Source organism: Littorina saxatilis, linkage group LG4, assembly GCF_037325665.1.
Source record: "Littorina saxatilis isolate snail1 linkage group LG4, US_GU_Lsax_2.0, whole genome shotgun sequence".
Taxonomy (NCBI): domain Eukaryota; kingdom Metazoa; phylum Mollusca; class Gastropoda; order Littorinimorpha; family Littorinidae; genus Littorina; species Littorina saxatilis.
Window position 1 is genome coordinate 66,175,095 of NC_090248.1, and position 23,777 is coordinate 66,198,871.

General features: G+C 44.9%; 1 protein-coding gene across 1 annotated transcript in view; it reads left to right on the forward strand.

Moving 5' to 3' along the window:
• Positions 1-23,777, forward strand: part of LOC138965395 (cilia- and flagella-associated protein 54-like) — a 103,974-nt gene that overhangs the window by 46,051 nt on the left and 34,146 nt on the right. Inside the window, exons 28-49 of the mRNA XM_070337533.1 lie at positions 120-267; positions 1,149-1,304; positions 3,133-3,255; positions 4,644-4,938; positions 5,176-5,268; positions 5,721-5,847; positions 6,837-6,954; positions 8,813-8,911; positions 10,083-10,148; positions 11,359-11,463; positions 12,638-12,735; positions 13,374-13,609; positions 13,909-14,090; positions 14,589-14,828; positions 15,643-15,872; positions 16,769-17,019; positions 17,625-17,777; positions 18,677-18,865; positions 19,878-19,965; positions 21,070-21,243; positions 22,801-22,867; positions 23,379-23,579. Of these exons, the coding sequence (XP_070193634.1) occupies positions 120-267; positions 1,149-1,304; positions 3,133-3,255; positions 4,644-4,938; positions 5,176-5,268; positions 5,721-5,847; positions 6,837-6,954; positions 8,813-8,911; positions 10,083-10,148; positions 11,359-11,463; positions 12,638-12,735; positions 13,374-13,609; positions 13,909-14,090; positions 14,589-14,828; positions 15,643-15,872; positions 16,769-17,019; positions 17,625-17,777; positions 18,677-18,865; positions 19,878-19,965; positions 21,070-21,243; positions 22,801-22,867; positions 23,379-23,579 (3,439 nt within the window). The remainder of the gene's footprint in view (positions 1-119; positions 268-1,148; positions 1,305-3,132; positions 3,256-4,643; positions 4,939-5,175; positions 5,269-5,720; positions 5,848-6,836; positions 6,955-8,812; positions 8,912-10,082; positions 10,149-11,358; positions 11,464-12,637; positions 12,736-13,373; positions 13,610-13,908; positions 14,091-14,588; positions 14,829-15,642; positions 15,873-16,768; positions 17,020-17,624; positions 17,778-18,676; positions 18,866-19,877; positions 19,966-21,069; positions 21,244-22,800; positions 22,868-23,378; positions 23,580-23,777) is intronic.

A 23,777-nucleotide genomic window follows, 5' to 3' on the forward strand; every position in this document is an offset into this window, starting at 1 on the left:
GATCTGCTCTCCAAATCTGTGTATCTGTTATACAAAAGCTGCAGGGAATGCTTATAACATGACTGTGTTTGTGCAGGCTGAACCAGCTAGTTGCAATAACATGACTGTGTGTTGTGCAGACTGAACAAGCGCGCCGTGTGTCTGTCGTCCCCTGTCCTCCTGCGCCAGTTCCTGACCAGCATCTTCATCAACGTGGACATCAGCATCCGGCAGAACGGCCTCTTCTGTGACGTGCTGTGTGACCAGGGCCCTCTCTACCCCGGGCAGGTCAGTCTCTTATCTGGGTGTGTGGCTGGGTGCTTTGGTCTCTGTCACTGTCACTGTCTGTGTGTCTGTGTGTCTGTCTGTCTGTCTGCCTGCCTGTCTGTCTGTCTGTCTGTCTGTCTGTCTGTCTGCCTGCCTGTCTGCCTGCCTGCCTGTCTGTCTGTCTGTCTGTCTGCCTGCCTGTCTGCCTGTCTGTCTGTCTGCCTGCCTGTCTGTCTGTCTGTCTGTCTGTCTGTCTGTCTGTCTGCCTGCCTGTTTCATAGTCACTCTGTCTCCATTGACAATCCTGATCCATTCATGTCTGTCTGTCTGTGTCTGTTTGTATGTCTGTCTGTCTATCTGTCTGTCTGTCTGTCTGTCTGTCTGTCTGTCTGTATGTATGTCTGTATGTATGTCTATGTATGTCTGAATGTCTGTCTGTCTGTCTGTCTGTCTGTCTGTCTGTCTGTCTGTATGTCTGTATGTTTGTATGTCTGTCTGTCTGTCTCTTATTCACTTTCTCTACATGGACATCCTCATCTGTTCCTTTCTGTGCAATGTGTCTGCATGTCACTTTGTCACATTTTTGTATGGCTGCTGATTTGTTAATTTTCAAAGAGCGTCATCTTTGCTTCTTCGTACAAATCGACATATTCTTCCACTGCTCTTTTCTGCATTTCATGATACTGTTTGAATAATGCAACTTAACAGAGACATATTCCCCTTTTAGAACTGGTTGTCTGTTGCACAGCACCAACTCAGTATTAGTGGATCTGTGTCCTTTGGTCATGACTGACCAAGTGTGGATTTGTTTAAGGGAGTCCCACAGACAGCACATTTGTTTACCTATCAGTTGCTTCACAAAGATAACAAATAATAATGATGCGTTCCATGTGTATACACAGATGAAGAGGCTGGCTCTGTGCGAGAAGATGATGGTGGCGGTGGAGCTGGCTGGCTGGCTGAACGAAGCCAGTCTGACTCTGCAGGCGGTGGTTCAGTGCTACGGTCTGGTGGCCCCCATGCTCTACTACAAGATCCCCGCCCTGCCCGTCATTCAGGTTGGCTTCTCGTGTCTGTAATAATATGATGTTTGGTGTTTATGATGATGTTGGTATTCGGAGGCTATTGCATGGGTTCACACTCTCAGCCACATCAGTAGAACATCAGACAAATATCTATTCTCATCAATTCTATAGCAGGGTTTCATTTACTAGTGCGCCCTGCGCCATTGGCGCACTAAATCTGAAAATGTCCCATCACAATTCCCTTCAGTGCGTCAAAGGGCTCATTGAGATTACGTACCACTGCGCCACCAAATGTACACTTTACATCGGATTACACATACACACCCACACACACACGCACTCATACACACAGAGAGATAACACGATATAGCGGCTAATTCTCAGATGGGCTAATTCTTAGATGGCACCATTTTGCATCTTTGGTCAAAACGCGTACAGGCCTCTTTTTCGCTTCTTGCCTTCGATCATATGTCCCATCGGGATTTGGTTGAGGGGAACAAATGGCCCATTGCCTTTTTCTCCCAGGCTAAACCCTGCTAAAGGTTTATTCACTTGAGTAGAGCATAAAGAAAAAGCAGCATACAGTATTAGAGCTTGGTACACAGAGAAACTCATAAGGATGCTATGCTGGCAAGATAGTCTAGGGTGCATCATGTACTCTTATTTTAAGTGATGGTACCAGACCGTGCGAAGAGGTCAGAGATCAGTTAGGAGAGGCTGGGTGGTGGCACAGTTGATAGCACTACAGTGTTGCTGGGAGTGTGAAGTACAGACTGGAACCCCTGTTTTAAGATCCCCAATTTAAGACTTTTAAGACCCAGTTTTCTCAGACTTTCTGTACATAACCTCTGCAAATGTACCCCTATTTTTAAGACTCCCTCCTTTTGAAGACCTGATTTTCTCAGATGTTTGGAGGTCTTTAAAGGGGGGTTCCACTGTAAAACATAAACACATGCATACACCGTACTTGCAGACACTCAGACATACTCGCACTTATACACATGTAATTATTTGCACACATCTGTCGTAGTTGTACACAGACATACACTTAATAATTCCCACACACATGTGTCACCTAGTGCCGAAACACCACAATCACCTTTGGAGGCGAAGTCCAATCAAACAGGATTGAGAATTTTAGAGCTTATTTCTAAGCCCTATAACAACTGTTATGCATTCGCAAAGGAATCCATGAACAAACAGAGAGACAAAAGCCGCCAGACCCCATCACAAACAGAACTCTACAATCCACAGGTGTTGCCTTGCGAGCTATAAATAGCTCGCAACTTCTAAGGCGAACAACTCTGCAGAGTCTGCTGTGAAGGGCGACAGTAGTCTCCCTGTCACACATGTATGCACACTTACATACACGCACACCCAGACTTGACACACTTGTGCAAGTTCACACACATACACTTACTTTAACATTTCCATGCTACACAAATGGGCAGATAATGATTATGACAGTGTTTTGCCAAACATGATGTATTTGTCTTTGAATATGCCAGTGACTTATCCCACCCAAATGAGTATATACGGCACAATGAAAGAAATGACTTTTGTAATTTCCCAATATGCCAGTGACTTATCCCACCTAAATGAGTATCTAACATATTATAAGGCACAGTGAAATGACTTTTGTAATTTTCCAATATGCCAGTGACTTATCCCACCTAAATGAGTATCTAACATATTATAAGGCACAGTGAAATGACTTTTGTCATTTCCCAAAATGCCAGTGACTTATCCCACCCAAACGAGTATATACGGCACAGTGAAAGAAATGACTTTTTGTAATTTCCCAGAACTTTTAGCCTTAATTTAAATCCATTAGACTGATGTGCGTTCTCTCTTGTCACAGGTCCTCCAGCAGTGCCATGCTGTGCTGCAAGAGATTCCCTCAGGCCTGATACAGAAGCGTCAAGGTCATGTGATCGACAGTCTGCATCACATGACTGCCTGCATCACCTTCCACCTTGCCAAGGTAAAATAGGTTTTCCCAAATGTGCGCTGACATCAAAGCCACTGCTGATTAGCCTTGTGACCTTTGGTCAGTGATCAATATTTTCAGCTAAGACCAGCTGCATGCCCTAGTTTACAGACACTGACCTGACTTTGGTTAATGGCGAGTTTTCAACTTTGAGACCGACACCTTTGATGTCGCAAAGGAAACTTTGCTAAGGTCAAACTCAAAGTAGCAGAAATATGCATATCACTAGAGAGGGAGTGTTATGGTTTTTTTGTATAGTAATGTGGGTACATATGCATTCTTCTTTAGCCATACACAAGGCATTACCGGTCAATAGGGCGCAGGGGTCAAAATTGAGGAAAAAAGTCCCCCTGCAGGTTAGGGGGAAGAATTTACCCGATGCTCCCCAGCATGTCGTAAGAGGCGACTAACGGATTCTGTTTCTCCTTTTACCCTTGTTAAGTGTTTCTTGTATAGAATATAGTCAATGTTTGTAAAGATTTTAGTCAAGCAGTATGTAAGAAATGTTAAGTCCTTTGTACTGGAAACTTGCATTCTCCCAGTAAGGTCATATGTATCGATTGGACATTGGATTTTCCTTCTTTGAGCCATGTGACGTCAGAGGCCTACAAAACTTCATATTTGGGCGTTTCAGGTTGACCAAAACTTCAAAGGAACTACAAAACACACGTCATGTGTTTGATTGCATGTGTGTGTGCTCGTTCAATCGTCAAAACAACAACAAAGTCAGTACATGACGTGTGTTTTGTAGTTCCTTTGAAGTTTCGGTCAACCTGAAACGCCCAGATATGAAGCTTATGAAGTTATGTGTTTGATTGCATGTGTGTGTGCTCGTCGCGATATAACCTTCGTGGTTGAAAACGACGTTAAACACCAAATAAAGAAAGAAAGAAAGAGGAAAAAAGTTGCGCCTTATCGTCCTGAAAGTACGGTACACACATCTTTCATCCTGTTCATACTCACAGGTGCTGAGAACGTGGGTCCAGAAGACTCTAGACCAAGACAAACATGAGACTACTACACTCAGCAATCACAAAACAAACATCTTTCACACGGCTGTTCTTGGCCTGCATTTTAGTGCGAGTTAAAAATAGTCATGGCAAAGGCTACCAACAGCTGCAGCCAGCACAATGTTAACCTCGCTTGCTTGTTATACCCAAATGCTTCCGCGCTACACCGGAAGATGGAACTTATCAGTGTATGGCTCTGTGTAGACCGGTGGTGGAAAGGATGCTGAAAATAGCTTGTTGGCATGTTCCTGTGTGCAGCTCAGGAGGCAGAAATGAAGCCCTGGGTTCATCCTTGTTCATACTGTTCATACTGTTCATACTGTTCATACTGTTCATACTGTTCATACTGTTCATCCTTGTTCATATTCACAGGTGCTGAGAACGTGGGGTCAGAAGACTCTCGCCAACAACATCAATGATGCGGGACGACGTCTGCTGTCCGTGGAGCCCACCACCGACCAGTCCAAGCGTGACGACGAGAAAGATGGAGATGCCTCTGGGGCGGAGACGGAGACAGGCTCCATGTCCCTTGCAGCCCTGAAGAAGAAGAAGGGGGGAGTGGCCGGAGGGGGCGGGGGGAGCCGCAAGGCAACGAAGGAGGAAGATGGGATGGTGAACGAAGAGCTGCGTGCGTTGGAGGCTCACATGATGAAAGTCAGTCGCGCCGGTGAGTCTTGGGTCTTTGGTTTTTTTTAGTTCTGTTCTTCTTAGAAAAGTGCGAAGGTTTATTCAAGAGTGTTTTGAGCATAGACATCTTTGGACTTTGTTCACATGGACTTGCCTAGAATGTAATTGTTCTCAAAAAATGTTCGGGGAGTGTCCATGGATATTTGGTCGAATTTATATCTGTTCCTCTATTTTTTCGTGGTATACCCTTCATGTGTTGGCATGTTCGTGTGTGCAGCCCACGGGGAGCATGAACTGAACGGCAACGAAGATCCCAGCATCCTGCATGCATACATCGCTTTCCTACCCAGCAAGCTGGCCTACAGAGAAGGTCAGTACAGTGCAGCCTCCCTTTTAAGACCCCCAATTTAAGACTTCACCCTGTTCCATTGTAACCCTATTTAGTTACAATGAGTCAGTCTCAAATGGTCGCTATTCTTTCAGCATGTGATGTTACTAATCCACAAGGTTAATTCCAGACTATGCCCAGAAACATTATATGTGTACTTGATCATTCTGCTGAACTGTATTGAGTTGATTCTAAGTGAAGGAAGAAAGAAGTGTGCACATTTCTCAGTGCTGTTTATTTTATTTTATTTTATTTTATTTCCTCTATTATTGCATTATTATTTCATTTCACTCTTTGTTGTTTGTGTACCTTTGCTGTGAAAGATGAAGAAGAAAGAAGAAGTGTACATCAGATTTTTCAAGGAGTGGAATACACTAGATTTGACGATTGCTTTGGGAATCTAACAATTTGATGTTTTTGATGACTGTGTGCAGTGGTGAAGTTCCGACGGCGAGCTCGTTACCTGGAGTTCTTTGTGAACGTGGCGCAGAAAGCTCTGACTGAGGGCGAAGTGGACCAGGTGGTGGACTGGTGCAAGGAGACTGACGACTGGATCACCAAGTAGGTTGTCTGTCCGTCTGTCTGCTTTCCTGCCTGTCTGTCTGTCTGTCTGTCTGTCTGTCTGTATGTCTGCTTTCCTGCCTGTCTGTCTGTCTGTCTGTCTGTCTGTATGTCTGCTATCCTGTCTGTCTGTCTGTCTGTATGTCTGCTATCCTGTCGGTCTGTCTGTCTGTATGTCTGCTTTCCTGCCTGTCTGTCTGTCTGTCTGTCTGTATGTCTGCTATCCTGTCTGTCTGTCTGTCTGTCTGTATGTCTGCTCTCCTGCCTGTCTGTCTGTCTGTCTGTCTGTCTGTCTGTATGTCTGCATTCCTGCCTGTCTGTCTTTCTGTCCCTCTGTTAGTTGGTGACTAGTGCCTGCATGTGTAGTTTGTGCATCCATGGAGGTTGCATGTATAATTTCCTGTCTGTTGACATGAACAAAACTAGTATAAGGGTGGGTGTGTAGGTGAATGTTTGACGCTTTGATGGTTTATTGTCATTAGATAATAAAAGCCTTATACAGACAGTAGGTGTAGGTGAGAGTTGGAGAAGGTAAGCAAATAGAATAAGGTGGGATAGATAATGGCAGTGATGTTGATGAGTTGAGGGATTAGAGTGCTTCATCCCTGAGGAGTCGGCTTCCATCCTCTGTACGATTTTTGTCTTTTCATGGCACAAAGAAGGGAAACCCAATGTTCAATGGATACATATTATGTTGCAATAGAGTACAAGCCTGTGTGAGAACTGATAAACAAAGGGAAGTAAGCGCTCTAAATCCATACGACATGTGTAACAGAGTAAGCGAGAGTTGTACGGAACCATTCTCCTGGCACCTGAGAGAATAACAAGCATTGAAATGAACAAGTGACTTTCATCCTCAACTTTCATTTGACCCTGTGTGAGAACACTGAAACATGCAATAACCTGATGCAGCCCGGGTGAGGTTCAGGTCTTCTTCGTACGTGTAAGTCAAAAGACCCAAATACTCAATGGCACTTTTCTGCACACAGGCGAAACGAGTCGATCATAGGGCCTCGTGCCTTCATGAGCAAGCAGGTGGGCGCTATCACCGTGGCGGGCAATGACCCCAAGAAGTTTGCTGCTGCTATGGCCGAGTACAGCAAGAAGGTGAGACATCCATTGATCGATTAGAATTCCTTTTATTTGTTATGATTGAACGCACACAAATATGCACTCTTTTGTTGGCTCAAGTTTTTTGTTGGACTCTGACGTCACATGGATGTAAGAAATGTTAAGTCCTTTGTACTGGAAACTTGCATTCTCCCAGTAAGGTAATATATTGTACTACGTTGCAAGCCCCTGGAGCAAATTTTTGATTAGTGCTTTTGTGAACAAGAAACAATTGACAAGTGGCTCTATCCCATCTCCCCCCTTTCCCCATCGCGATATAACCTTCGTGGTTGAAAACGACGTTAAACACCAAATAAAGAAAGAAAAGAAAGACGTCACATGGCTCAAAGAAGGGAATTCCAATGTTCAATCGATTCATCATTACATGTACTTTTAAAGGTGATGCATTCTTCTATCTTACTTTCGCAGTGTTCAATGATGTTCTTGCTCTCTACAGAAAACATCCAGTTTGATCTGTAGTTTTCTGAACAATTCTGGGCATCATATAGGATCAAATATGGAAAGTATGTCCAAAGAAATAGAAAATTCATTGAAAATTTGAGTATTTAAAAGGTGCCATTGGGACTGATCCTATGACTGTGTGTCAAAACCACGAGAAACAGAACATCAAAGACATCACAGGAATGGAGGACAGCCTCAGCTGCTTTATCCTGCGTGTTCCCCCAACAGCCCTCCTTAAGGGACTGAACTCAATTTACCTGAATCTCTAAACAAAAAACAAGAATGGTAAGGAATTGGAACGTTATAATTTAAAAAAACCAAGACGTTCACAATTGTTAAAATCAAAAGTTCCAATACCTTACCATTCTCGTTACAGGGTTCGTACAGGTCATGGAAAACCTGGAAAGTCATGGAATTTGATTTTTAATTTTCCAGGCCTGGAAAGTCATGGAATTTCAATTCAAGTCATGGAAAGTCATGGAATTTAACAAAAATAAGAAAGAAAAAAAAACACTTTAGCACGCCAGCGGCTATTTTCGTCGCCCAGCCATTAGCCCCCCCCCCCCCCCCCCCCTTTGCCAGCCAGCAGCGATTTGCGTCGCCAGCACAAGGCTTGTTCGTATGAACAACTTCTTGTTCGTATTTGCATACGAGAATAACGGTATTTTTAACGGCACTTGAGCCAAAGCGAGGCTCACTTCCTTCCGTTATCTCGTCGTGTCGTCTGCGCTGCATTTGAGTCGGTTTCGTCGAAGTTTTCTGCTTTTGTTTTTGCATCGATAAAGCGCTTCGACAAGCAAGATGGAGGATGATGAGTTTGAAACTTTCTTTCGAGTTGTTTCTTGACAACAAAAAGTATGCGGAATTGGAACGAATTACCAAGGAAGATCTTCGCAATGAACTGTGTATCGCGGTGAAAAAAATGACAGTTCGTCATGTCACAGTGACGGTTACGAAACGGAATTTACGAAAGTGCAGATGGATACAAACAGTGGCTGGTCCAGTTTAGTGAAATGACAGGACCAGCAAACATTACCGATAATCTGACTGCGTAGCAAATGCTTGACTTGCTTGTCGATGAGACACTGCGTAGAAACTGACTCAAATTCACTGAGTGCAAAGCAAGCCAGTGCACACGCGAAGGTATCGTCCACTGGACTACTACTATCACAGAAAGACAACTTTCTGTGATAGTAGTAGTCCAGTGGACGATACCTTCGAAAAGTTTGCGTGTTCGGAAATGGCGACCTGTGGATTTAGTCATGGAAAATGTTATTGAGGCTCATGGAAAGTCATGGAAAAGTCATGGAATTTTGTTTCTAAAAACCAGTGGGGACCGTCGTTAGCAGTCTATCTGTTTTTAGAGTTGTGCTTACCTGAATGTGTGTTTCAGGATGGTGCCAGCCCCAGGGCACCCAAAGAAGCGGCAGGGGCAGGAGGGAAAACCCCAGGGAAAACCCCGGCATCCAAGGGCAAGAAATCCAAGTACAAGGTGTGTTATCTACCCGTGTTGAGTTGTTCTCTCGTCTTTGCCTTTGCTGCTGTTGTGTCTCTGGTGTGTGTTGCTGTTGTGTGTGGCTGTTGTGTGTTGCTGTTGTGTGTGGCTGTTGTGTGTGGCTGTTGTGTGTGGCTGTTGTGTGTTGCTGTTGTGTGTGGCTGTTGTGTGTTGCTGTTGTGTGTGGCTGTTGTGTGTGGCTGTTGTGTGTTGCTGTTGTGTGTGGCTGTTGTGTGTGGCTGTTGTGTGTTGCTGTTGTGTGTTGCTGTTGTGTGTGGCTGTTGTGTGTTGCTGTTGTGTGTTGCTGTTGTGTGTTGCTGTTGTGTGTTGCTGTTGTGTGTTGCTGTTGTGTGTTGCTGTTGTGTGTTGCTGTTGTGTGTTGCTGTTGTGTGTTGCTGTTGTGTGTTGCTGTTGTGTGTTGCTGTTGTGTGTGGCTGTTGTGTGTTGCTGTTGTGTGTGGCTGTTGTGTGTTGCTGTTGTGTGTGGCTGTTGTGTGTGGCTGTTGTGTGTTGCTGTTGTGTGTGGCTGTTGTGTGTTGCTGTTGTGTGTTGCTGTTGTGTGGGGCTGTTGTGTAGAAATGTTATTTGCAAGGGGGAGGGCTGGATGTAAACAAGCACCAGTTTGCTAAGTATGACGTTACCCTCATTGATAAACAATTTTCTAATGAGAGGAAATGGTGAGAAGTTGAGTTCTTTCTTTGCAATTGCAGGTTCAACTGTAAGTGTCCTCAGCATTTCTGTCAATGACGGTGCAGTCAAAACTGTCTTTAACAACCACCGAAGGCACCAAAGAATTTTTGATATTATCGACAAGTGGTCACTCTGGTATTTTATTGATGTGTGGATGGCTGTGTCCGCATGTTGTCTTATGCAATGGGATGCCTTGCTGACCGTGCATCTCTAGGATTGTAGGCAAGTGTCAGGTGGCGGTGATTTCCTTCCATAAGAGTGTATGAGTACAGAGCAAGAAGGGAGGTAAGAACTTTGATTGCTAAAGACGTTCTAACTTGGTGACGTCAATAGCAGTTACAATAGGAATTTAGAGCCCTTTAGCTAAAAAGGTGATAGCTGCTAAAGCCACTTCAAGTTTCCCATTACACTTGAATACCGTTCATGGTCGCCAGGGCAAGATGGACTGTACGTCTATAAGGTGTTTTACTGTGTTGCAGCCACTGGGCGTGACGGCTGGCATGACTGAGGCCCAGAAACTGATGCAGGAGCAGCAGGAACTAATGGTGAGGGAACAAGAATCCTTTTTTTTTTGTCCTTACCTTACCTGTGCTCCCTGGAACCTGTCTTTTTTTCCATTTTGGAGAAGCCCTATTTTTTGGATTGCGCACACTTTGGTCCCAAACCTTGATCCCCCTCCCTTTTTACATTTAGTCAAGTTTTGACTAAATGTTTTAACATAGAGGGGGAATCGAGACGAGGGTCGTGGTGTATGTGTGTGTGTGTGTGTGTGTGTGTGTGTGTCTGTCTGTGCGTGTGTGTGTGTAGAGCGATTCAGAATAAACTCCTGGACCGATCTTTATGAAATTTTACATGAGAGTTCCTGGGAATGATATCCCCGGACTTTGTTTTCATTTTTGGGATAAATGTCTTTGATGACGTCATATCCGGCTTTTTGTAAAAGTTGAGGCGGCACTGTCACACTCTCATTTTTCAATCAAATTGATTGAAATTTTGGCCAAGCAATCTTCGACGAAGGCCGGACTTTGGTATTGCATTTCAGCTTGGTGGCTTAAAAATTAATAAATGACTTCGGTCATTAAAAATCTAAAAATTGTACAAACTTTTTTTTTTTATATAAAACGATCCAAATTTACGTTCATCTTATTCTTCATCATTTCCTGATTCCAAAAACATATCAATATGTTCTATTTGGATTAAAAACAAGCTCTGAAAATTAAAAATATAAAAATTATGATCAAAATTAAATTTTCCAAATCAATTTAAAAACACTTTCATCTTATTCCTTGTCGGTTCCTGATTCCAAAAACATAGATATGATATGTTTGGATTAAAAACACACTCAGAAAGTTAAAACGAAGAGAGGTACAGAAAAGCATGCTATCCTTCTCAGCGCAACTACTACCCCGCTCTTCTTGTCAATTTCACTGCCTTTGCCACAAGCGGTGGACTGACGATGCTACGAGTATACGGTCTTGCTGAAAAATAGCAGTGCGTTCAGTTTCATTCTGTGAGTTCGACAGCTTGACTAAATGTTGTATTTTCGCCTTACGCGACTTGTTCTCCTTTACTCTGTTGTTTATTTTTTCTTATTATTCATTATTTGGTTTGTGGGCTGGTTATTACTGTTTATCTTCTCTTCAGTACTTACTGCTATTTGAGACCTATGCAATTTCATTATTTGGAGGAAAGAGTTCTCTTCAGATGAAAACATTTGGTTTGCAATACATTTTTATTTGCGTGCTTTCCATGCAGGCCCTGGAACTGCTGGGCATCTACTTCATCGACATGTATCGCAACAACAGTCGTAAACGTCGTCTGCGCCGCATCACCATGGAAGAGATGCCCTGGAGGTGTCAGGTTGGTTGGAACTTGTGCTTGACTCCCTAAACTGGACAGACTCCCTAAACTGGACAGACTCCCTAAACTGGACAGACTCCCTAAACTGGACAGACTCCCTAAACTGGACAGACTCCCTAAACTGGACAGACTCCCTAAACTGGACAGACTCCCTAAACTGGACAGCTTAGACAGAACAATTTGTACAGTGGGACCCCCCTTTAAAGACACCCCAGTTGTCATCCTTTCAAAGGGTGTTCAAAGTACCTAAAAATGCTAAAAACCCTAATCACGTCATGGAACGATTTTGGATCAAAATTCCACACCATCTCTTCCCTAAGACCTTGATATTTTCTCTGTGTGTACTTTTACTGCAAGTCACTGCACCCATTCATAACTTGTCATAACAGTCAACTGAGGGTTAGTGAGCAATCATTAACCAACAAAGTGCAAAGAGTCATGGATGTAGGGTAGGACAGAGACGTACATGCAGTGTGTGTGTTTGTGTGCGTGTGCGTGTGTGTGTGTGTGTGTGTGTGTGTGTGTGTGTGTGCGTGCGTGCGTGTGTGCATGCGTACATGTGTGCATGCATGTGTGTGTGTGTGTGTGTGTGTGTGTGTGTGTGTGTGTGTGTGTGTGTGTGTGTGTGTGTGTGTGTGTGTGTGTGTGTGTGTGTGTGTGTGTGTGTGTGTGTGGCGGGGGGTTGCGTGTGTGTGTGTGTGTGTGTTTGTGTGTGTGTGCGTGTGTGCGTGTGTGTGGGTGTAAACATGATTTGTTCTTGTGTTGTGTTCTTCATGTCCTTTCAGTTATTTTAACGACGGGCGCAGTGGCGTGGTGGTAAGACATCGGCCTCCTAATCGGGAGGTCGTGAGTTCGAATCCCGGTCGCTGCCGCCTGGTGGGTTAAGAGTGGAGATTTTTCTGATCTCCCAGGTCAACTTATGTGTGTACACGCAAGCACAAGACCAAGTGCGCACGGAAAAGATCCTGTAATCCATGTCGGAGTTCGGTGGGTTATGGAAACACGAAAATACCCAGCATGCCTACTCAACGAAAGTGGAGTGAGCTGACTATGCTATCAGAGTGTAGTGTGGGGAACCCAAATGGGCAAACGAGCTCACAGGTAACCAGAAAATTCTGGAACGCTGAAGAAGAAGAAGAAGGTATGTTAACAAATAATGGTTTCTTTCTCCCAGTTGAACATGGTTCAGGGCCTGGGTCGCTTTGGCGTCTTCCTGCAGAAACTGGAGAAGAGAGAGAAACTCCTGGGATCTTCTTCCAGCAACATGTACAGGTCAGTCATTTTTTAAACACAGACATTTTGCGCAGCTTTTTGTTTGTTTAGATTTTGGTTATGTGTTTGGTGTTCTTTGCAGTTTTTATTTTCTCCCAGGTTAAGTTTTGCCCCCCGAAGTCAAGAGTTGAAGAACCATGTGACAGAGTGGTTAGAATGCATGCCTCTCACGCAGACTGGAATTGATCCCTGATGTGTTCAAACACTGAATGTTTCACCAAGCTGCAAATGGGTATCTGATCACAATAAGGGCCACGGAAAGTAAAGGCAATGCAGGGCAGAAGATAGGCACTGCCCTCAAGTTGATATTGAGAGAAAAAGCAAGACTTGTAACATCTGGCTGCCAAGGATTAAAAGGGTATTTCATTTCATTTATTCCCAGTGCTGGGAAATTCCGGTCGCTTCCTCCCAGTGGAAAGCTAGCAGCAACAGAGTGGCGCTACCCAAGTATGAGCATGTATAGGTGTAATCGGCCACCTGCACTTACGGCAGTATGACCAAGGTCTTTTACATGCCGCTGTGGTGGGACATACATACCGTCTCTTGAGTCTGCACATAAAGTATAGGACTAACTTTACCTTTTTTTCTCTTTAATACTCATGTGCTCTTGATAATCACTATAACACGTGTGTGTGCAGAACCAGCTTCCTTGACCATGAGTGGTTGACCTTTGAGACGGCCGGCACCCTGGTGGTGGGATGGGAGGGGGGACCCGCTCGACGGTCGTCCGCTCGCGTCATGATGATGAACGATGATGATGATGATGATGATGAAGAGGACCGGAAAGAGAGACTCAACATGCAGGCGTTGGACTTGGCCAACGAAGACAGACCCAAAACTACTGGCATCGAGTTTGCTGCTGCTGCTGCTACTGGTGGGTGATGTAAATAATATTTGCTTTTGTTTTGGGCAAATTGTTTTGTGAAGAAAAAAAAAGTGATTTGAATCTTCCATAATTCACGACTTGCAGTAGGGTGTGGGACTTACTAGTACATGATGGATGCCATTATTAGTCTCACCTTTCCCATTTGTGGAGGGAACTCAAACTTCTAGTTCTTTTAGGCAAGAATTAAGAAAAGTGTCGCCACGTTAAACAAAGGGACGTAATTGCTTCTCATTTTTTCCTAAGCTAATTGTGCATTGTATTGTATCACAAGTGTTTGTTTTTCTCAGGTTCAGCCCCACCACCCTTGTACCCCATCCCCCCAGAGATCGAGGACACGCCTCGCACATATCGCTCCGACTTCTCCAAGTTGGACGAAGCCAACCGAATCAACCCTGACTCCCTGCCTCTGTCCACTGAGGTCACCATTGAGGCTCTCTCCGCCACATTCAACTTCTTCAAGAGAGCTGTGGTCAGTTTCTGTGTGTGTGCGTGTGTGTGTGTGTGTGTGAGTGTGGTCAGTTCCTCTGTCCGCTGAGGCCACCATTGAGGCTCTCTTTGCCACATTCAACTTCTTCAAGAGAGCTGTGGTCAGTTTCTGTGTGTGTGTGTGTGTGTGTGTGTGTGTGTGTGTGTGTAGGGGGTGAGGGAGTGTGGATGTGGATATGTGTGTGTGTGTAGGGGGTGGGGGATGTAGATGTGAATATGTGTGTGTGTGTAGGGGGTGGGGGAGTGTAGATGTGGATATGTGTGTGTGTAGGGGGTGGGGGAGTGTAGATGTGGATATGTGTGTGTGTAGGGGGTGGGGGAGTGTAGATGTGGATATGTGTGTGTGTGTCCCTACTTTGTGGATCTATCAGGAAGTTAAGCTAAGCAGTTGAGCCGTGCTTCCTAAATTTGAATGCACTCTCAAGCTGTGTAGCGGCCATACATCTTTGTACAACCAGGTAACTTGTGTATTTGATTCTAGGTGCTTGCGCACCGAGGCCAGCTGTGGACGTTGCTGCAGAACGGTGCACGTGCAATGTGGAACTGCCTGCACACGGCCATGCTGCGAGCGCTGTCCCTGGCAGCAGAGGGGGAGGAGCCCGGCCTGCTGACCATGGCGCGCCTCAACGACCTGGCCTGGCACCCCCTCCACACCGCTACTGACCTCCTCCTGGACATGCTCCTCCACCAGGAGACGGACCTCAAACAGCAGGCTGCCAAGGTAAGGAATGGGGGATGGGAGGGGGTGAAAGGGGGGGGGGAGGGAGGGAGTACTGCCCTGGCCTGTCACCCCCTGCACAAAGCCACTGACCTACTGCTGGACATGCTTTTTTTTTACCAGGAAACGGACCTCAAACAGCAGGGTGCCAAGGTAGGGAATGCACAACACACCTTTTTCTAGGAAACTGGCAATAGATAAAATGCTGGGATGGGTAACGGATACAATGGAGATTATGAGAAGACTCTTGACTCATTTAGACCTGTATTGATGGTCAGTGGTCAAGGGTTTGGGAATAAGGACGATGGAAGAGATAGAAATAATCAGCAAAATGCCACGATGAATGATTCAAGGAAGAACGGGGGTAGAGACAGATTCAAGGAAGAACGGGGGTAGAGACAGATTCAAAGGTGGGATACAAATTAGAATGAAAAGAGGCAACCTATTTATGTGGCTCTGAATCCTCCTCCCAGCTTGTGGAGCATAGGGCCTCTTCAGTTGTTCTTTACCTCTTCCGGTGTCTGGCTCTTCTAAAGGCCACCTCCCAGGCATGGCCAGTGGCTTTCAACCTGTCAAGCATATCAGGCCAACTTATTTACGTTGCTGCCTTAAAATGATCTAAAAGGATACCAATTTCCATTTTACAGGCTAAGAGCAAAGGCCGGGTGCTGGGCAGCTACTTTGAGATCCACTCTAATGCAGCAATACAAACTACCAATTTCCATTTTACAGGCTAAGAGCAAAGGCCGGGTGCTGGGCAGCTACTTTGAGATCCACTCTAATGCAGCAATACAAACTACCAATTTCCATTCTACAGGCTAAGAGCAAAGGCCGGGTGCTGGGCAGCTACTTTGAGTCGTGGTTCGGAAACATCAAGAGCGAGCGAGGAGGCTCGAGCCTCAAGTTCGAGGTGCCGGTGGACGACCTGAGCATGGTGGACGCGCGCTGGGTGAGACGTATGGTGCTGAGGTGTCTGGAGATGCTCTACTACCAGCAGAAGTGGGAGAAACTCGTCGACATTGCCATGCGCTTCAGCGCCCTCTCAAAGTGAGTGTGTGTGGGTGTGGGTGTGTGTGTGTGTAGGGGGTGTGTGAGATGCTCTACTACCAGCAGAAGTGGGAGAAACGGGTCGACATTGCCATGCGCTTCAGCACCCTCTCAAAGTGAGTTGTGGAGAGATTTGGATGAGTTGTATGTGTAGGTTGAAACGTAAAGAGAAGTACAGTGGTACTTACTATGAAAGTCAATCAATCAATATGAGGCTTATATCGCGCGTATTCCGTGGGTACAGTTCTAAGCGCAGGGATTTTATTTTTATTTTTATTTTAATTTTATTTTATGCAATTTATATCGCGCACATATTCAAGGCGCAGGGATTTATTTATGCCGTGTGAGATGGAATTTTTTTTACACAATACATCACGCATTCACATCGGCCAGCAGATCGCAGCCATTTTGGCGCATATCCTACTTTTCACACGGGTATTTTGGTGGACATTTTTATCTATGCCTATACAATTTTGCCAGGAAAGACCCTTTTGTCAATCGTGGGATCTTTAACGTGCACACCCCAATGTAGTGTACACGAAGGGACCTCGGTTTTTCGTCTCATCCGAAAGACTTGCACTTGAACCCACCACCTAGGTTAGGAAAGGGGGGAGAAAATTGCTAACGCCCTGACCCAGGGTCGAACTCGCAACCTCTCGCTTCCGAGCGCAAGTGCGTTACCACTCGGCCACCCAAAGGTGCAACCTTTGGACAAGCCAACAGTGTCCCCGCATTGCAGGATGTTTTTCACAACAGGTAATAGTTCTAGACAATAGACAAAGGGACAGAAAATAGTGTCACTTGTTGGCAAGTGAAAAAGTCTTAAATTTGGAGGGGGGGAGGGGGGGCATCTTACAAGAGTTCCACTATACAACACTGCCTTTTTCTGTTTTCAGCGGCCGCTATGCAGAACAAGTAGTACCGCTACTGGTGCAGGCGCAGCGCAAGGTGAAATCTCGCATCGCTCAGGTAGGCGGGCCCAGAGTTCCTCAGCCACACTACAGGAAGCTGACCAACCAGCTGGGACGCCTGGTGACTGCTAGAGACTACTTGACCGTCCAGCTCAAGGTGTACATTGACCCGTCGCGAGCCCAGCTGATCCAGCCAGGGGCCAGCATTGACCCCATGGGGCACAACACCTATTCTGGTCAGTTTAGGACGGTGTTAAAGTGGTGGACGGAAGTGTGTGTGTGTGTGTGTGTGTGTGTGTGTGTGTATCTGTGTGTGTGTGGGTTTGTTTGTGTGTGTGTGTGTGTGTGTGTGTGTGTGTGTGTGTATGTGTGTGTTTGTGTGTTTGTGTGTGTGTGCGTGCATACATGTGTGTGTGTGTGTGTGTGTGTGTGTGTGTGTGTGTGTGTGTGTGTTAGGGATAATTGATCAGTTAATCTTCTGTTTCTGGGTTTGAATGGTTTTCTTAGCTGTAAATGTCGCCTGTACCATTTTGTGCACTGAAGAGGATACTATAATTTTAGTAACTTGCATATAATGTGTACTTTGTACTGTTTAACTTTGAAATGTTCTCGAAGAGTTATTTTAAACCCCTGTTTGAGCTGGTTGAATAAACTAATTGACTGGAGTATAAGAAATATTGGGCTGGGAAGTGCATATATTTATTCATTGATCAGTAAGTCAGCTTAGAAACACAAACTGTGGTCACATTATTATCGTTCACACAAAGATTGTTTCTTTTTGAAATTGGTTATTCTTTTTCATACAAAACATATAATTTTTTGTCTGTTATTAATCCTTCAGACGAAGATGCCTTCCGCTTGTCGTCTGTGCCACTGGACACCAACATGAGCCTGGAGACCATGCGGGCCGTCCTCGGCCAGTCACGCTACACCGCACGTGCCCTGCACCACAGTCGTAAACTGCTGGTCCTCTACCTGGCTGGACAGCAAAACTGTAAGCGTTGTCAGTATGTTGCCAGTGTCTGTGTAGGTGTGCTTGTGTTGTGTCTGTATGTTGCCAGTGTCTGTATGTTGCCAGTGTCTGTGTAGGTGTGCTTGTGTTGTGTCTGTATGTTGCCAGTGTCTGTGTAGGTGTGCTTGTGTTGTGTCTTGCATTTTGATTTTGCAACTTTTTGTAAAAGGCTCAACATTACATTGCTTTGTTAAGTGGAACACTGTTTTAAGCCCCCCCTCCCCCCCCCCCCCGCCCCAATTTAAGACTCCCTCCTTTTTAAGACCCTATTTTCTCAGATTTGTGTAGGTCTTAAAAGAGGGTTCCACTGTAGTGATATTTCATTTGTCTGTTTAGTCTTCTTCTTTAGCATTTGACGAGTCCATTTGAAGTCACAATCATTTCAGCAGGGAAAGAAAGACCTGGGCTTTGTGAAAGTCACAGACTGTAGGTCACTGTAAACAGTGCACTAAGTACCATTGTGTTAACTGCTAAACGTGATAACCTTATGAGTTGCAGGCCACAGTGCACCCCATCATATTGTCACCATTCCTGTCCATTTTGGTCTCATCTGTTCTGCATGCATTCCCTAAACACCAAATGTTGAGAGTCTATATCTGTGCGACTATATTTTGACATCTGATAAACAAGGGAAGTAAGCGCTCTAGATGCAGAGGACATGTGTAATCGAGTAAGTGAGAGTTATTGGGAACCATTCTCCTGGCACCTGAAAGAATAACAAGCATTGAAATGAACAAGCGACTTTTATCCTCATTCTATATTTTGAATATCCTATCTTTTGAATATCCTATATTTTGAATATCCTATATTTTGAATATGCTATATTTTCAATATCCTATATTTTCAATATCCTATATTTTCAATATCCTATATTTTGACAGCTGGTGCGGACAACCTGATGAGTCGGCGGCCGACCAAAGTGGACTTCAAGTCGAACACAGCCCGCCCGCAGCCCACAGCGCCCCCTGACCTGTCCCGTGAAGAGTTCCTCTCCATGGACGATGTGCAGACCTCGCCCATCCCTCGCTCTCAGCTGGGTCACGTCATTGTCTCTTATGAGAAAACTATTGGTGAGAGGATGTTTTTTGTTTAGGGGTGACTGTTGGATGATGACATGGCTGTATTTGTGTGTAGTTCTTGTGTCTCCAATGAGAAAAATATTGATGAATGTAGATTTCTTGTTTGATTGAATGTGATGTGACTGTATTTGTTTGTAGTTCTCATGTTTCCTATGAAAAAACTATTGGTGAGTGGAGACTTTTTTGTTTGGGGTGACTGTTGGATAATGACATGGCTGTATTTGTGTGTAGTTTCCGCATCGCTAACGAGATAATTATTGGCGAGCAGAACTTTTTTTTTAGGTTGAATGTTAGGTGTTGAAATGGATGTGTTCCGGTGAATTTGGCATGCTTAATTGTCATCTGCTTAATTGTCATCTGCTTAATTGTCATCTGCTTAATTGTCATCTGCTTATCAACTTGGGGTGTGCACGTTAAAGATCCCACGATTGACAAAAGGGTCTTTCCTGGCAAAATTGTATAGGCATAGATAAAAATGTCCATCAAATACCCGTGGGACTTGGAATAAAGTAAAAAAATTCCATCTCACACGGCATTAAGTCTCAGGAAACATGAATACACGCATGCAGGAAAAAAAAAATATGGGTAGCGCCGTATGTATGGCAGCTCGCTTTCCCCGGGGAGAAAGCAGCCCGAATTTCCATGAGGGTAACCTCACTGGACTGTAAATCTTATCCAATCCAATCCAACTTACATTCAAGTTTGGGAGTGTGCCCGTAGCTCATTCTGTAGTGCGCTGGCTTTGAAACCAGTCATTTGCTATTGGCGTGAGATAGAATCTGGGTTCAGACTTATTTCTTATAGTCAACTCTGTGCAGACACCACTGTGCATGATAAAAAATCTCAAGTTCACCAAAAAAGTCTCATGGCTTGGAAAACGCAAACATATGCAAGTAGGAAACTTTATGGCAGTCCGATCACTCTCCCTGAGCAAAGCCTCACAGGACTGTATGATATTACCAGCTTACCTTACCTAATCGTACATATGCATGTGCTTGTCCAGAGATGCTGGTGGCCAAGAACCAGAAGGGACTGGCAGCTCAGGCCTTGCAAGAAGTGGGCAACATCCACTACCATGCTGCCAACATCAGGTACCTGATACACTGGAACCCCCCCTTTAAGACCTCCAACATTTTTGAGAAAATCGGGTCTTAAATAGGAGGGAATCTTAAAATGGGGTAAATTTACAGAGGTTATGAACAAAAAATCTGAGAAAACAAGGTCTTAAACTGGATTGAGTCTTACATTGGGGGTTCCACTGTTCCTGTGTTTAGTCTTCTTTCTGGTGGAAACATCTTCATGGTGCCATTTACCATCTGCGTTTGAAGGAGCAATGTTTTGGGATTAGACTGACTGGCTCTTTTGCAGCAATCACTGCATGGTTTTGACAACTGTTCTTATTCATTTTAACAACTGTTGCCAATAATCTGTCATGAAACAGTTCTGAATAAGTTTCAATCTGTAGGCGTACAGAGGAAGCGTAAGTATCTGTCATCTCTGCTTAGATAATTCACCAGAAAAATCTTTGAAAAATGCATATGCCTCGCCACCCTGCAGTTGTGAATGCTCAAATGAGATAAAATTCTTTCAAATATGCAGAAAATCATAGAGCAATCTGTGTTGGATTTGTCAGGGCTCTGCAGCCTACACTTTTGTCAGGGCTCTGCAGCCTACACTTTTGTCAGGGCTCTGCAGCCTACACTTTTGTCAGGGCTCTGCAGCCTACACTTTTGTCAGGGCTCTGCAGCCTACACTTTTGTCAGGGCTCTGCAGCCTACACTTTTGTCAGGGCTCTGCAGCCTACACTTTTGTCAGGGCTCTGCAGCCTACACTTTTGTCAGGGCTCTGCAGCCTACACTTTTGTCAGGGCTCTGCAGCCTACACTTTTGTCAGGGCTCTGCAGCCTACACTTTTGGAATCACTTTCCCTCATTGTTAACATAGACCTGTTTCAGTCTAAAACTGTCCTGCAACATGTACACTTTCACTGATGTGCTTTTATGTTGTTTCTTCTGCCACAAGCCATTGAAGATCTCAGCAGATACATTTGTCCAAATTAAAAGTATTCCTGGGTTTACTTTCAACAGGAATAACAGGAATACTTTCAACTTGGACAGATTTATCCCAGATACATCTGTCCACGTTGAAAGTATTCCAGAGTGTACCATCATTTTTTCTCTGTCTTGTTGCTCACAGGGCGGCCTACCGATGCTGGGCGGAGTCTCTGGACATCGTGCTGGGAATGTCCAACTGTCTGCACACCTGGCGCCGGGAGACCCACGGCCAGGAGGACATCAGCGCTTTCTTGCTGGAGCGTTGCGGACTGTGGGGCTGTGTGGTCGGTGGCGTACTGGCCTCCAACATTGCTCAGTGAGTGAAAAGTACATGATGGAGAAGGGTATTGAGGGGGTGGAGGGGTGAGTGATGGGTGGGGTAAGGGAGATGAGTACCTGTTGACTGGAGTGGTGCGGACCGTGGGGCTGTGTGATGGGTGGGGTAAGGGAGATAAGTACAGTGGAGTCCAGCTATAACGAACCTGGGTATAACGAAATCCCGCTTTTAACGAACTGCCATTGATTTCCCGGCAGACAGCCTTCTATTTCTTACTTGTTACTTTCCGGCAACAACGAACCTTTTGAACTCATTTGCATAACGAACCCCTCTTATAACAAACACGTTTTCATCGCCCCAGAGCCGTTTTGTCTCTAAAAGTCACAAGGCTACAACGAACTGATGTCAATAATTCTCTCCAAAGACAAAAATACACAAAAATACACAAACACAAGTAAAAGTATACCGGTAACAAACGGTCGAAGAATGAAAATAAGCCGCACATCAAAGGAAGAATACAGAGTGGAAATATGTGTGCTCTGTGTGTGCGGCGAGATCAAAGGCAGGTCCATTGTGATGCCTTGACACTGACCTTCTTCCCAGGGGTCAATGACCCAGTTTTAGCTATGAGAGGTGGTTCCCCTGTCATATCTGAGAGAGGAAACACTTCCTGCACCGGGGTCAGTGACCGAGTTTAACCTATGGGGCGGTCTCTTTGATGTCTTGAGAGGAAACATGACCAGGGTAGTACCTTGTAGCTGAAACATGCATTATCACAAGTTGTTTGACTGGTACTCAGGCGGTCTCTTTGATTTTTTTCGTATTTTGATACACTCGAGGAGGACAGTAAAGTGAACATTTGAACTATGCCTCTCTATGGATTATATTATGAAGCTGTTGAAAACATGCAGAGATTGTACTCTCTAAGGAAAGATCGATGGGACGATCATTTGAAGGTGAGTGGGAAAACTTGTCTTGAGGCCATTTAGGGTTGAAAACTCCACAGCAAATTACTGATATAACGAACTAAAATGTATCTCCCTTGAGATTCGTTGTACCCGGACTCCACTGTACCTGTTGACTGGAGTGGTGCGGACCGTGGGGCTGTGTGATGGGTGGAGTGCTGGCCTCCAACATTGCTCAGTGAGTCGTACATGTACAATAACAGGGGGGGGGGGGGGGGGGGAGATGGAAAAGGGAGATCAGTGCTTTTTGGTTTGAACTCTGGGTTGTTGGGCTGGGTGGTCGGTGGAGTGCTCACCTCCAGTATAGCTCAGTAAGAGGCATGCTTACATTATGGAGGAGGCCACGGGGAGAAGGAGAGGTTGGGAGGAGGAGGGGAAAGGGACATTCACGCCTTTTAGATTGAAAGCTTTAAACTGCATGCTGGGCTGTGTAAAGTGCTGCCCTCAAACTTGGCTCTTTAATTCAATCAAAAATGTCCAGAGTTGTTTAGCATTGATGAACTGCTGAAAAACTTGAATGTTGGGAGACATATATTCTAAATCTAATGTGCATTCCCATAATTTTAAATGTGCTTTGTGAAAGCTTTGCTGAAATCCTGCATTTATCACACCTGTGTAATGTTGTATGCAGGTACATTCTGACAGCGGATCTTGGTCTCAGAATGGAGTGCTGCTTCCTCTCGGGATATCTTTTCAAGGTAATTTGTTCTGTCACTGTGAACTAAAAATGATAACGCCAGACTAGAAAATTCAACAGACATTGTCAGACATTGTCTTTTTTTTGGTTTTTGTTTGTTTTCTTGTATCTTTACTTGTTACTCTTTGTAAAAATGCTTCAGCTGAGAAATATTGCAGCGCGCAAGATGCTTAATATTTTGAACTTATTTTGAAAACACCCAACTATTTTCTTATCATCTTTGATGGCAGTAATGTGCAGCGCCGTACTGTATGGCTCTTCGCTTTCCAAAGTGAAAAAGCAGCCCCAATGTTCATGAGGGTAATTACCTCACAGGACTATATGAAATCTTACACAATACAGAATACAGACTATTTTATTGCCCAAGCTTGGGAATTCGTTTTGACAGATGCGGTTTTCACTCCTTTGACTCTAGCCAGGCACACCCAACATACACAGCTATAAAGAATAAATAAGTTCAACCTAAATTTAGCCTTATCCTTATGCCCCATACACGTTTCTACTCCTCACAGGCACTGTTCCGAGCTTCGCTGCCTCACCCCACCTCAGACCGTGACTACGCACTGTACGACGTGGGCGAGGGGTGTGAGGTCACCAACCTGGTGCCAGGCATCGACTTCTTCTCCGATCGGTTCCGCTGCAACGGCCGTCCCATGGTGGCCGCCCTGCGTTGGGTGACGGAGGAGCTGGCACGTGGCAGACACAACCTCTATGTGAGTGCTGGGCAGTTCTTCAGATTGTGCTAGAGTGCTAAGGGAATTGTGACAGGGAGACTAATGCGCCACCTTTCACAGCAGACTCTGCAGTTGTCTGCTGTTGAAGAGAGCGAGCTATTTATAGCTCAATGATTCTTCTACGTAGCTGACACCTGTGAATTGTAGAGTTCTGTTTGTGATAGGGTCTGGCTGCTG